Source organism: Pseudoliparis swirei, chromosome 3 (genome assembly GCF_029220125.1).
Source record: "Pseudoliparis swirei isolate HS2019 ecotype Mariana Trench chromosome 3, NWPU_hadal_v1, whole genome shotgun sequence".
Lineage (NCBI taxonomy): Eukaryota > Metazoa > Chordata > Actinopteri > Perciformes > Liparidae > Pseudoliparis > Pseudoliparis swirei.
Genome location: NC_079390.1, coordinates 9,281,029 through 9,295,235, shown reverse-complemented (window position 1 = coordinate 9,295,235; position 14,207 = coordinate 9,281,029). Strand labels below are relative to the sequence as shown.

Genomic DNA, 14,207 nt, shown 5'->3' with positions numbered 1-14,207 from the left:
AGATGATTGCGGGACACCAAAGTCCTCAGTTCTCTCTCTTATTGGAGCTGCTAGTGCAATCTACTGATTTCACCGTCATCTCTGAAGCTCAAAGTAGCTGCCAAAAAATATCATCTTATGTCTCCAGGGAATGTGATTGGGCTTTAGGATCACTGCTGCTCATCAGGAATGGAGACGCTCACGGTAAGCAACGTTTTATTCAGACGGGGTTTGTCGAATTTGTCATTCCATAGATTTGAGTTTTATAAGAAATGTTATAATGAGGTTAAATCTGAGGATCCTGTGCTCCAGGCATTGTCTTAACAGCATCATTTAATCACACAGTTATATATCTTATGATTTAAATGTGTGTCGTGCACTCATGTGAAAAATGTTCCACACTTTTTATTTGTTGTACGCCCTCTATTTTTTTCTCACAACATTATGAAATAAAATCGGGAAAATAATCTTTTAACCTTTAACTGTAAGTGTGAATGGACCTCTCATACTGCCGTTGTCCTGCCCGCTCCCTCAGCCTGAACAATGGCGCGAGATCATGAACAAGAAGATGCACTTCCCTCCGGAGCTCATCGGTGCCATTCAGGAGGGGAAAATCGAGATGATGTCCAGACTGTTGAAGACCGGCGACGGCATCCTCCGCCAGCTGGATGAGTCCGAGGATCGCCAGTGGAGGGAGGCCCTGAACCTGTCCATCCGCCTGGGCAACGAGATGTGCGTGGACGCCCTCCTGCAAGGGGTCAAGTTCGACTTCCGGCAGATTCACGAGGCCCTGCTGGTCGCTGTAGACACCAACCAGCCCAGAGTGGTGAAGCGCCTGCTGGACCGCCTGGACCAGGAGAAAGGCAACAAGATGGACGTGCACTCCTTCTCTCAGGCCATCTTTGACCACTCGATTGACAACTCCCAGTTTGCACCCGGTGTGACTCCTCTGACGTTAGCCTGCCAGAAAGACCTGTATGATATCGTGGCCATGCTCACCCAAAAAGGTCACGTCATCCCGTGGCCACATAAGATATCCTGTTCCTGCCTGGAGTGTCATAACGGCCGACAGTACGACCTTCTGAAGTTCTCCCTGTCTCGTATCAACACCTACCGTGGCATCGCCAGCCGCGCCTACCTGTCTGTCACCTCTGAGGATGCCATGCTCGGAGCTTTCACTCTCAGCAAAGAGCTCCGTAAGCTCTCCAAAAAAGAGCCGGAGTTCAAGGTCCGGTGAGATCTGTCCATATGCCCACTTATTGTTCGTGTTCTGTGTGGTTCCTCGTTGACTCTGCCGCGGTGCCTCTCCTCCTGCAGCCTCAGTATCTGGGCCTGGAGGAGCTCTGTCAGGAGTTTGCCGTGGAGTTGCTGGGCATGTGTCGCAACCAGAGCGAGGTGACCACCATCCTGAACAGCTGTGGAGACGAGAGCCAGGACTCCTTAGAGGAGCAGGCCTTCGAGGAGGGGATCCCCAACCTGTCACGTCTGCGGCTTGCTGTCAACTTCAACCAGAAGCAGGTGGCTGGATGCAGGAATGACTGCCGAGTAAAAACAGACATCAACTTGATGGATCATTTGTGTTTCCTCCCCCGTGTGTGTCGTGTGCAGTTTGTGGCCCACCCAATCTGCCAGCAGGTGCTGTCATCTATCTGGTGCGGGAACCTGTCAGGCTGGAGAGGCAGCAAGACGACCTGGAAGCTGTTTGTCTCCGTGGGGATCTTCTTCACCATGCCCTTCCTCTGCCTCGTCTACTGGATCGCACCAAAGTCAAAGGTCACATCAAATGAATCTGTTCTCCACGTAGAGAGGGGTCATGAGAGACATTCGATTCAGAAAATAGGAGGAACACACTTGTGTCTTGGCGCTGACAGGTCCTCGTCTTTTGTGTTTTTACCAGCTGGGGAAGATACTCAAGACTCCTGTGATCAAGTTCCTCCTCCACTCTGCCTCCTATCTGTGGTTTCTCATCACGTTACTGGGAGAATCGATAACGATGGAGATATATCGAGACAAATTTGCTTCCCGCACGCAGGACATCCTGCACAGCTCCTTCCACATGGTGTGGGTGGTCGGTGGGTTCCCCCTCTGTCTTGTCTGACTCCCCTCCATATTGTTCAAATAGAAAACTCAAGCGTTATACCCTACTGTGCCGTGAAGGATTCTTCTGGTACGAGTGTAAGGAGGTGTGGATGGAGGGGTTGCGGAGCTACTTCCTGGACTGGTGGAACTGCTTGGATGTGATGGTGCTCAGCATGTACCTGGCGTCCTTCGCGTTACGTGTGCTCATAGTGCTCAAAGGCTACTTCCTCTGCCACGATTATGACAGCATAGCGGACTGCATCTACTTCACTCAGACTGGTGAGAAAATGATCACATCATTCAAACTAAATAGTTCTCCGTGGTACTCAAAGTACTCAATGCCGTTTGTTTGGGTGACATTGTGCCGCAGAGCGCCATCAGTGGCATCAGGAGGACCCCCAGCTGATTGCGGAGGTGCTGTTTGCAGTGACGAGCATGTTGAGCTTCACGCGGCTGGCGTACATCCTGCCGGCACACGAGTCTCTGGGTACTCTGCAGATCTCCATCGGGAAGATGATTGATGACATGATGAGGTAAGAGCACTTTTCATCCGGCCTCCTGTGTTACAATTCCCTGGGAAAGAATTCCGAGCACATGTTGGAGCAAAATTACTTTTCTTTTTTCAGATTTATGTTTATATTGATGATCATCGGAACAGCCTTCCTCTGTGGCATCAACAATGTCTATGTTCCTTATGTCATCTCTCCACATCTTGGCAAGTAAGAATATGGAATCAGCTGAAAATAAGAATACACACTATACAATACGGTGTTAGTCGGGGGGGGAACAAAGATATGGAAACATTGTCATCGTGCTCTTCTGCAGGTTTAATGAGACGTTCCACTTCTTATTCTGGACTATGTTTGGCGTGGCCAACCAGGAATACGTGGATATGACGCAGTATATGTTGGCAGAGTTTGTCGGGAGGGTTCTGTACGGCATCTTCACACTCGTCATCGTCATCGTCCTGCTCAACATGCTTATTGCCATGATCACCAACACCTTTCAGAAAATTGAGGTCAAGAGATATTTTTATGTCACGACCGCAACAAAAAGAAACCAAAGACTGGAACTGACATCTTAACGTGTATTTCAGGACGATGCAGATGTCGAGTGGAAATTTGCCCGATCGAAGCTGTACCTCAATTACTTCAGAGAGGGCCTCACCATTCCTGTACCCTTCAACATCATCCCCTCACCCAAAGCTGTTTTTTACATCTTAAAGTAAGCACACACACAAAAAACTGAACTTGCAAAACTACCACATTATGTATCCCTAACTCTATTTATTCATTTATAATAAATGTGTTCCAGGGCCATCTTTAGAAAAATCTGCTGCTGCTGCACTTCTAAATCTGAGGACAGATATCCCGCTCTAGCCTCGATGGTAAGTGTGAATGACCACATGCAGGAGTTAGTGTGACTCTAGTAAAATAATAAATACTCTTCTACACACTTTGTGCTGAAATGTGTGACGTTCTGTGTTTCAGGCCGACGGGAAGGGATCTGAAGACACCCCGCTGCCTTACCGCCAGCAGGTGATCAGAGCTCTGGTGCAGCGCTACATTGAAGCGGCGCGCAGGGAGTTCGAGGAGACCAAGAGGAAAGGTAACAAGGACTTAGACAGCTTAACAGTCAGCCAGTAATGCATCGAAAGTCTTGTTTTCTCACAAACCTGGCGTGTTGCATGGGAATTGGTTTTAGTTGCTGATTTAGAAGAAATTAACAAACTTTATCTGAAAAGAAAGACAGCAAAGCCCAATCTCCTTTAACCTTTTTTTTGTAGATTAGGGGAACTGTTTTGTTGTAGCCTACTTTCTGATATTGTGTGCATATAGATGGGGCATAAAGGTTCACAGATGGATGGTGTAGCACTTTAAAAGTAGTAATACTACCTTAATTACTGTAGTAAGACCTTCAAATCAAACCTTAAATTAACTGGAACACTCTGGCTGCAGCATTTTGTATAACCTGAAGGTCTGAATATGCTTTATTGTTGAGCCAGGCAAAGAGTGAATTGCAATAGTCAATTCTTAGAGAAAATCTACATTTACTTTGACCAGGTCTGAGATAATAAACATTATGCTATTTTTAAGAGATTTTCAAATTTGTTAAAACAGGACTGAACTACCTCCTTGACATGATGCTCACAAATATAATTGGAAAGATAACTCTGAACTTTTTAGCATTACGCTTTAAAGAAGGCTAAGTCTAAAGACTAAAGATATCTACTGACCCAAATAATAATATATATTTATTTTTCTTCGTTGGAGGAACTGATTTGACATCTAGCATTTGATATCCTTTAGACAGTTTTGTTTAGAGAAGTCAGTCTATTGGTGCATCCAGGTTTGATAGACTGTCGTCTGTGTAATGATGCACTGAGATCTTATGATTAGAAATGAATTTGCCAAATGGAAGCATTTAAAATACAGTTCTTCAATATTACTAAACGTAGGTTAAAAAGTCTAACATTATACAGTAAATGATACAAAAGTTATGCCTACCAGCGGTCTTGAATAATAATATTTTAGGACCATGATCTATGGTACCACAAGATATTTAATATTCAAACGGGAATTGCTTGTGCACTATTTGTCATTGGATGCTGTATTGTTTATCGGAGTAATCTCTTCCCTCAGATATCGGTAATCGGATCACTTTGCTGACCAAGGTGGTCACCAGGATGCACAGTGATATGAAAGTGGTCCACCAGGTTCTGATCGATGGACACGCTGCAAGCGACCCATCGGCCAAGGATGCCGCCTCCCTTCTGGGGAAATACATCGCTGGAGCCAAGAACAATTTCGTAGGTTTTAAAAGCAGACCAGATGAGATAAATGCAGCACTTAAAGTGACAGTGCACCATGGAGAAGAAGGTGTTGATAAAGAAAAGCTTGACTCGGATACAAAACAAGAGTCAGAGGCACAACAGAGTGAGGTGGGCGAATGTAGCGCAGGGGGATCAAAGCCGGTAACAGACTGTGATTTCCTGAAAATGGAGGAAGGCAGAGCTCAAATAGAGCCAGGAGATGGGAAGGAAACTGAGAAAAAAGAGCAGGTGGAAGCCGACAACAATGAAGTGAAAGAGGGAGTCGTGGCAGGAACAAGTTTTAATCACGGAGGAGAAAATCAAAAAGCAGAGGCCCCACAGGGTGAGGCAGAAAAAAGAAGAGAGGGGGAGACACGCACAGTGGGGAAGGTGCGTGAAAAACAAACGGAGACGACCTCCCAGCAAGCTGAGAGCATCAAAGTCGACGATGAAAAGACAGACGCAAAGAGAGTAGTAAACAAGCTCAGAGACATTGAGCTGCAAGAAACTAAAGTGGAGGCAAAATGCATGAAAGGTAGAACATGTGAGCGGGATGGAGCTGAGAAGTCTGGTTTTAAGAACAGCGATGCAGAGCCTGGAGCCAAGGTCACGGTTCCCTCGCCAACAGACAGCAGCAGCTCCAAGGACACCGGCTTCGGTTCCCAGGAAGGGGAGGGGTTGATCGACGGGGCCTTAGTGAGACCGTCGCCTTAGTGATGTCCCGGTTCATGACTTTGAAAATAAATATTTGAGGAGCGGTAAATGTTCACAATTTTGGAAATATAGTCTTGCACATAACTGTAAAACATCACATTTTAATTTGTATACTTTGGATTAAACAAACACGACATGTTGTGCTAATTAATTAACTTTAGAGGTGGAATGTGTTGGGCAGAGACAGTTTAGCTTTTCCCCTGATCCCAGTTGTGCTGAGCTAAACTACTTAGCGGTTCCATGTAGCTTCATATTTACTGAACACACGAAAGAAACTGTTCATCAATCTTCTCGTCAAGCTTAACGCCACAACGCAAACACATTTGTATTTTCCAAAATGTTGAACAACTCCTTTAACTCAATAATTCATTCACATGGATATCTATTCAGCTACACGTTAGGTTTTTTAATTTTCAGAATGAATGTTCTGATATTTACTATTTCCTGAGAAAGAAATCATGATGTTACTAATTTTCTCATTACATGGTAACATTTGAAATTAAAATACAGTGCCTGTAAATAGCAAAATGGCACAACAAATAAAATGGCTGACTTGCTGTTGGGCTTTGGGAATACCTCTAAGAGGCTTTTTGTGTGCGTCTCTTCGTGTTGCACTTGTATAGCAATTTTCATATATGTATAGATTCACAATAGGGAATTCAAACACGAGTTTAGCAACTTTGTCGGGCCTTTTGTCACTCCTCACTCCCGTCTTTCAAACTTCACTCTTTCATAGCAAACAGCCTGTTGGTCATTCCGATTTCTCTTAACATTCAAATATCATGAGAAAGTAGCCTTTTGTTCGATTAACATTTTGCACAAGTTACTTTGAAACACAAATAAAACACTAGAAATCACGTCTATTTCCTTATTTCTGTATGTTATGTTGTGTAGAGGAACATTAACTGTGAGGTTATACAGTAGTGCTGCTTAGGGTTTCTTTTTAGACCAACAATCTGCGACAATGTGACAGTTCAGGTGCCAGCTTGCTTCACACATCCTGCTCCCATGAGGTCGCACGCATGAACACACCAGTTCATTAGTTCTTCACCTGCAGCATCACCGTCCCAGGACGCATCCAGGACCCATCCGGAAAAACACCTCGGCGTGAAGCCCTTTGTTGCACTTTTGCGTGTATGTCATCACCATTTGAATTATTTGTTTTATGAGCCCGAGTCTTGATCTGCCTTCTACACCACATATATTTAAAACACTTTTTTATATGACAGAAAAGTCTCCAAGATCTCTAAATCCGTGTTAAGCAGACATGCTCAGGCACGTCGTCTCGCTAGCCAATCACGATCGCCGCGTCCCTGGAAAGACTTGTTTCCTAATAAACAAGATTTAGAAATATCAGCATGCTGACTACTTTACTATTTTCTATCTGAATGCAAATATTGAACCCTTGTAAATGTAATAATGAAGTACGGTTCTTGCCTCAATAAATGCAGGATTAATATGAATAATAAACATATGCTCAGGTTCTGAACTAGAATGAAAGCGTCACATATTTTGGATAGTAGTGTAATAATAAATGAGTTGCACATCATGACCATTATACAAGTTTAATTTCCCACACACCTAAAATACAAACAACAACTTCATTAGTATGATGCAAATATGATAAAAATGTATTGATATAAAACACAAAAGGGAAAATATGAATTCTTCGTAGCCTATTAATTCTATACAACAATGCCCAATTCATGATGGTAAATGGTCCTGTACTTGTAAAGCGCTTTTATAGTCATCCGCCACACAAAGCGCTTTAACACATGACATCATTCATCCAGCCACACCCATTCATACACTGATGGGAGGAGCTACCATGCAAGGTGCCACTTGCCCTTCAGAACATTCACACACATTCATACACCTTACGGGAGCAATTTGAGGTAAAGTGGTGAGCAGAAACCCCTGAAAACATTCAATAGAAACAGCAAAGATGTGTGACTTGACAGTGACTTATGTAAAAACCCTTGTTACAACATCATATACAAATAAAAAGAACATGCTTCCTAAAATATATCTTGGATGAGGAGGCTAGGGGATAAGGGGAAGTGAGCTTATTTGAGGGAGCCACACTTCACTTAGGAGCCACACATTAGGCAATCGTCTTTGTTCGCTAAGGAACACGCCATGGCGGCAGTGTTACTCTCTTTGGTTTCCTCCTCGGTCTTAGTGGACTGGGCGTCCTTCAATGTCTCCTTGTTGACGGTGAACTGGATGGGGTTGGCAGCCGGCTTCGTCCGCAGGTAGTACATGCCGGTTTTCAGGCCCTGCAGAGAAAAGAAGGCCGCCAGTAGGATGTAGTTGCGTGTCACTTTGAAACAGCATCTACCAAGAGTCCCCCAGTTCTAACTTACCAACTTCCAACCATAGAAGTGCATGCTTGTCAGTTTCCCATAGCTTGGCTTGGCAACATGGATGTTCAGGGACTGGCTCTGGTCGATGTAGGCACCACGATCTGCTGCCATCTTGAGGACAGTCTTCTGGGAGATTTCCCACACCGTTTTATACAGCTGCTTCAGATCATCCGGGATCTCGTCAATATCCTGTGGAGTGTGGACAAGTCAGATGTGTGGAATATAATATAATATTTAGAACTATGTTTGTGTAGAATCACCTGAAACTAAGAATTGTGTTTTTGTTGCCTGAGAAAAAGCCTTCTACATGATTTGCCATCCGACGCCTGTTAAGTTTCTACCGAAGCCCAAACCGGACAAACTTCATTCTAGTTACTTAATTTGAGTATTGATGAGACGTTACTGCTGTTGTTTATTAGTTATTTTTAATGTTCTGGTGTCATTTCTTATCAGGTGCAGCGCTCTTCTCCTCTACTCTCTCTGTGAGGCTAAACTCCTCCAACTACACACACATACAGACACAAGTACACACAAGTACACACACACACACACACACACACACACACACAAAGCGTCAACGAGCAAAGATGCTGCCATGGTTACAGTGAAGTAAAGAATATTAGAGTCGACAGCAACTCCAGTGCAATGAAGTATGTGTGAGTAAAAAGACGATAATGTTTCAATACATTCACAAACATGTTAATTAAAATGATGCCGTGACATTTTAGATTTGTTTCCAGTGAGATATTAATGACTGTATATCGTGACTTTGCTGTTGTAAACATTGTTGTTGATGCTTTAGAAACAATATTTAGTTATATTTAAAATCTAAATGTGTAATGAATTGATTTGATTTTAAAAGCAATTGTTTAGTCGTGTAGAATAACAGAGTATTGATAAAAGTAAGCCCTAGATACCTATCCATACCTGAAGGCCACCATAGTTCTCCAACACACTTGGAGAATGAGGAGTAAGCTGAGGGGTATTTAATTGGTTGCAATCAGCAACTTGCCACCAGTTGCCAATAATTCTGACTTGCTTAGTCCTTAGTACTTGCTTAGTTCCTTGAAGTGTGATGCCTCACCTGGGTGGACCCGTTCTGAGCAATCAGCTGGTTCTTCATTTCATCACTCCACAGTCCTCTTTCTGTCAGATCCTTCAGCAGGTGAGGATTCACAATCTATCAAAGACGCAGAAAAGAAACTGAACACCATTTCCCTCTATGGACACATACACCGTTGGAGAAGCGAGTGCATCAAGTGCTGACCTGAAACTCTCCGGAGAGCACCCTGCGGGTGTAGATGTTGCTCGTGTAGGCCTCAATGGACTCATTGTTTCCCAGGATCTGGGCGGTGGAAGCTGTGGGCATTGGGGCTAAGAGCAGACTGTTCCTCACACCATGCCTTCGGACACACAGAGGGAAGCAAGGATGAGCCAAAATCTCCACGCACAGGACCGTAGATCCACCAACAAGGAGGACGTTCACGAAGACCTACGTGGCAATTTTCGCCTTCAATGTTTTCCAGTCACAGAGATCTGTTGGGGTTTTATCCCACATGTCGTACTGAAGGATCTGGAAAACAAAACGAGTTAGAAACTGAGCCCAAACTACTCAACCGTATCACAGGATGGATTGGAGACATTGTGAAAACCACTCACTCCCTTGCTGACAGGAGAGCCAGCGTAGGTTTGGTAAGGGCCGAGCTCCGCTGCCAGCACGCAGCTGGCCTCCAGGGCAGCGTAGTAAATGGTCTCAAAGATCTGAATGTTGAGCAGCTGCGCCTCTGGGCTTTCAAAGGGATAACGCATGAGGATGAAGGCATCAGCCAGACCCTGCACACCGATTCCAATGGGCCTGTGTCACTTGTTAGACCTCTCGGCCTATGAAGCAGGACAGGGGAGCCATGTGTTAACAGAGTACATAAGACCCGGTTGCATGAGAAGCAACACTTGACAAGAGAGCTTACCTCAATCACTGGGTAATAGTTGATGTCAATAATCTTGTTCAGGTTCCTGACAATGACTTTGGTGACAGATGCAAGTTTTTTGAAGTCGAAGGTCCTTTTTGGGGTGACGTACATGTTGAGGGCAATAGATGCCAGATTACACACTGCAACCTGAGTTGGAGGAAGGAACAAAACAAATGAGCACTAAGAAAATAACGTAACGGCTCAGGTGAATATTGAAGAAACCGCCGCTCACCTCGTCTTTGCTTGTGTACTCTACGATCTCTGTGCACAGATTGCTGGATTTGATGGTGCCCAGATTCTGCTGGTTGCTCTTCCTGTTGCAGGCGTCCTTGTAGAGCATGTATGGTGTACCGGTTTCTGTCTGAGACTCAATGATGGCGTGCCACACCTGCTGAGCCTTCACCACTCGCTTAGCCCTGCCCTCCTTCTCATACCTGAGGACACACCGGACATGTTAGTTAGCCCTAAGAAGTGAGCCGTTGGTTCACAGAATTTAGAGTGCCGGTCTTACTGAGTGTAAAGCTGCTCGAACTCCTCTCCCCAGCATTCCTCTAACCCGGGACATTCACTGGGACACATTAAAGACCAGTCCTACAAGAGCAGCAGAGGAACAATGAGACACACAATGGATTACAGAACAGATAGCTTGGTTCAAACTGGAACCGATGTGAGTCAGGGAGGCTATTTCCTCCACAATTCACCTGATTGCTTTCCACTCGCTTCATGAACAGGTCTCTGGCTCTCTGCTCCTCTTTCCCGGTGTTCTTCTTCAACTCTAAGAAGTCAAACACGTCGGAATGCCACGGCTCCAGGTACACAGCGAAGGCCCCGGGTCTCTGAGCAAGCAAACGGAGAGCGAAAGTGATTAAACGTACGACCAGGTTTCTCCAGAGCAACAACGCTAAGCTCCATTACAGCGGATGTGCTGCACATCTCTACCTTGTTGCCACCCTGGTCAACATAGCGTGCTGTATTGTTGTAGACTCGAAGCATCGGAACCAGCCCATTGGAATTGCCATTAGTCTGAGAAAACATAATCACTGTAATACAAAAATAACAACAACAAAATACAAAGCTCCTCTATTTCTGCTTGATTTGAATCCCTGTGGTGGCCATTTTACTCACCCCAGCAATATAGCTGCCTGTTGCTCTGATACAGCTAATAGCCAATCCAATACCTCCAGCGGTCTTGGAAATGAGGGCACACTGCTTCAGTGTGTCATAAATACCGTTGATGCTGTCCTCTCTCATGGTTAGCAAGAAACAACTGCAAAAAAAAGCATTAGATTAGGGAGGGGGAAAAAAGAACGCATCACAAATTTGGTCCACTTGGCTTCAGTTACCTTGACAGCTGTGGCTCGTTGGTGCCAGCATTGAACAGAGTAGGCGAGGCGTGGGTGAACCACTTCTCGGACAGCAGGTTGTAGGTTTCAATGGCTGCATCAATGTCTTCTTGATGAATCCCGACAGCTACTCTCATCAGCATGTGCTGAGGCCTCTCAGCAACTAGAGAAAAAAAAACATTTCTCGACAGTGAGTCTCCGCACACATAAACACGCTTCTCAAGAAGCTCTCGGAAAACAAACTCTCACCTTTGCCGTTAATCTTCAACAAATACGACCGCTCAAGTGTCTATTAGAGCAAAAGGGACGAATTAGTTTTATGATTCAAGAATCGTCTCGAGATGTTGAAGGCAAAATTAAATAAATTACCTTAAAGCCAAAAAAGTTGTAGGAGAAGTCTGTCGTAAATGATAGCGGAGTTGAGGCGCTGCAGAGGATATCGTATGTTACGATGACTTTAAAATGAAAAAGACATGAACAAAATACCACAGCAAATGTGACTTACACCCTTGTTTTCCAGTACAATGTCACACATCTGCTTGGAGATCATAGGCGAGTGGCGTTTATTTAAGGGGTTCACATAGTTGAAGAGGTCTTCCATCACATCTGCAAAAGGAAAGCGAGTACCCAAAATCAGAATATCAGTGTACCCAAAAATAATACAAACACTTTTACAAAGTACAATCAATCATGTTATAGTTTTTGCATTCACGGCATACCACAATGTGCAGCATCATTTATAGTAAGATGGCTAAATGAATGAAAAGTGCATTAATGGTGTTATTTTTTATGTTATATTAAATGCAAAGTTATATTCATAAACATGTGAATTTCATACACAAACATCCCACCTCTTGCAATAGAGCAGTGTATTTTCTATGGTAACTTAATACTTGTCCTCACCACTGAATACTTTCTTGGTTTCTTTGTGGAGATTAGAAACTGCAATGCGTGCAGCCAGGAGTGCATAGTCCGGATGTTTGGTGGTGAGGGTGGCAGCCGTCTCTGCTACCAGAGTGTCCAGCTCCACAGTGGTGACTCCGCTGTACAGACCCTGGATCACCTTCATTGTAATCTGGGCCTACAGAAACAGAGAAGAGGCAAGTGCATGTGGTAGAATATCACTGAATTGGAGTCAACTGTGAGTCATTTACTTGACTTGATGTTTTTTTTGTAAGACGTTTTTTAAACATTGATGGGTAATTTATAATAGTTTGAACTCACAGGGTCCACAAAGTCAGTGTTGAGTCCATAGCAAAGCTTCTGAATGCGAGATGTGATTTTATCAAAAGTAACTCCCTCCTGGCGTCCATCTGAAATACAATAAAAAATGTATTTGTTATTGTGTAAACTTATTTAGGCCATTTCTGAGGCAATTTATTAGGATAGATGAATATAAATGTGGTAAACTCTCAAGAAATATTCGTGATGTATGGATTTCCTCCCCTGAACAATTATCTTAGATGAAGCCCGCGCTCAAAACCTGTCTAACCAGTTATTATTAGCAACACAACTGTGCTACTTCGAGCTGATACGAGAAATGCCAACAAGATTATAATAACGCTCTAACATATTTATTAAAGAGCCTTTATTACTATAAAAAAGCGGGGGTCAAACATCAAAATCAAAAAAGCATAACATGATATTTAAAGTCTTGGCTGTGAAGGTTTCAATTCTATTATTTAAAAACATTATTAAAAATAAAGGCAGGCAAACAACCTGCAGAGTAAGAAAATTAAATTGTCATCCTTTTGTCCTTTCTCAAGTCTTTGATTGGTGTCTAGAAAGAAACACACCACTTACAGAAACATAAAAACACCCTTTAACATGACATAAACTGAGCTAAAGACTACTGTGCATTGTTTCTTTAGAATATTATCGCATCTTAAAATATATATATTTTTAAATCCAGGACCTTGACTTCCCCGGCACTGGAACAATGCATAGACTACATTTACTGGACAATATTTGAAAGAAAGTTAAACTAGTAAAAAGCCAAGCTACTGTACCTCGCTTGATGACATGCATGTTGGCAACAAAGCAGCTGGTATCCTCACACAGGAGTTGTTAATGTTAGATTCTCAGACTCCAAACAAATACAACGACTGCGCTGTAGAGTTGTTACAGCAGGTCTTACACTGAGGACAATCGGCTAAACTCGGTTGAATCTCAAACCGAGGGCGCCAACGACCCACAAGCCAGTTACACTGCGTTGTGTCAGCGGCTCAGCCAATCAGAGTAGACTCAGGCTTTTTAACCAATCACATCACAATCAGTGATATTTCCCGGTCAGTTTCCCGGCAAATCTGGCGGGAAATTGAATATTTAAAAACATTGATAGCTGTAATTAAGTTTGCTTCATATGTGCTGTGCGTTGCAATATACAAATCTCCAATAACTACATATTATTGTCAGTTAAGAACAAGATGTCATGTGCATTTCCTCCTTTACATGATTACTCCACTTGTACATTTTAAGATGATAGCAATACTCTGCAATATAAGCAAAATGGCAAGACATTATAATACATCAAATACATCATGTGTATCACATGATGTATGTGATGTATTCATCCACCATCATGAAGGTATGAAAGCAGTACACTTGGTGTTACAGCCACTACAGCTCCAATCATTAATGTATGTAGCAAGAGAAACGTACAAATAAAATGAAAATGACATGAAACAATGAACAGAAACTATGACAATGAGTTGTATATTGTACTGATATTGTACTAATATGGCCTCTCGAGTATATACACTTTGAGAAAGTAAAGCTCTGTCTAAATATTTAAACATTCAAATCAGTTTTATATTTGTACGACTATCCAACATCAAAGTCAAAGTCAAAGTCAGTTTTATTTGTCAATTTTCCATATGTGTACAGAAGATCGAAATTGCGTTTCTCTTCTGTCCAACATAAAGTGAATTGTGCAACATATAGA

The 14,207-nt window shown here is 43.2% G+C and overlaps 2 protein-coding genes across 2 annotated transcripts; one reads left to right on the top strand and one right to left on the bottom strand.

The window, feature by feature from the left end:
* The first annotated feature begins 168 nt into the window (after window positions 1-168).
* Window positions 169-6,152, top strand: LOC130191769 (short transient receptor potential channel 2-like). The gene is made up of 14 exons (XM_056411459.1): window positions 169-183; window positions 515-1,207; window positions 1,297-1,497; window positions 1,588-1,752; window positions 1,877-2,051; window positions 2,137-2,337; window positions 2,429-2,591; window positions 2,685-2,777; window positions 2,884-3,076; window positions 3,155-3,282; window positions 3,373-3,445; window positions 3,549-3,666; window positions 4,701-5,303; window positions 5,385-6,152. Exons 1-14 carry the CDS (start codon window positions 169-171, stop codon window positions 5,582-5,584), a joined length of 3,021 nt encoding a protein of 1,006 aa, XP_056267434.1. The 3' UTR covers window positions 5,585-6,152.
* A 981-nt stretch (window positions 6,153-7,133) lies between these two features.
* Window positions 7,134-13,564, bottom strand: LOC130188910 (ribonucleoside-diphosphate reductase large subunit-like). The gene is given in 20 exon segments (XM_056407478.1): window positions 7,134-7,863; window positions 7,951-8,139; window positions 9,035-9,130; window positions 9,218-9,353; window positions 9,447-9,523; window positions 9,610-9,831; window positions 9,918-10,067; window positions 10,153-10,354; window positions 10,432-10,511; window positions 10,622-10,756; window positions 10,860-10,943; window positions 11,046-11,187; window positions 11,264-11,426; window positions 11,513-11,552; window positions 11,633-11,663; window positions 11,665-11,690; window positions 11,769-11,869; window positions 12,167-12,344; window positions 12,488-12,576; window positions 13,273-13,564. Coding segments are annotated over 20 exon segments (2,349 nt in total). The 5' UTR covers window positions 13,292-13,564; the 3' UTR covers window positions 7,134-7,674.
* Between the last annotated feature and the right edge of the window lie 643 nt (window positions 13,565-14,207).

Excerpts from the sequence above, each read along its gene's own strand:
- LOC130191769 (XM_056411459.1), top strand. Across the intron at positions 1,753-1,876 it reads GGATCGCACCAAAGTCAAAG|CTGGGGAAGATACTCAAGAC; the intron begins GTCACATCAAAT and ends TGTTTTTACCAG. Across the intron at positions 3,667-4,700 it reads CGAGGAGACCAAGAGGAAAG|ATATCGGTAATCGGATCACT; the intron begins GTAACAAGGACT and ends CTCTTCCCTCAG.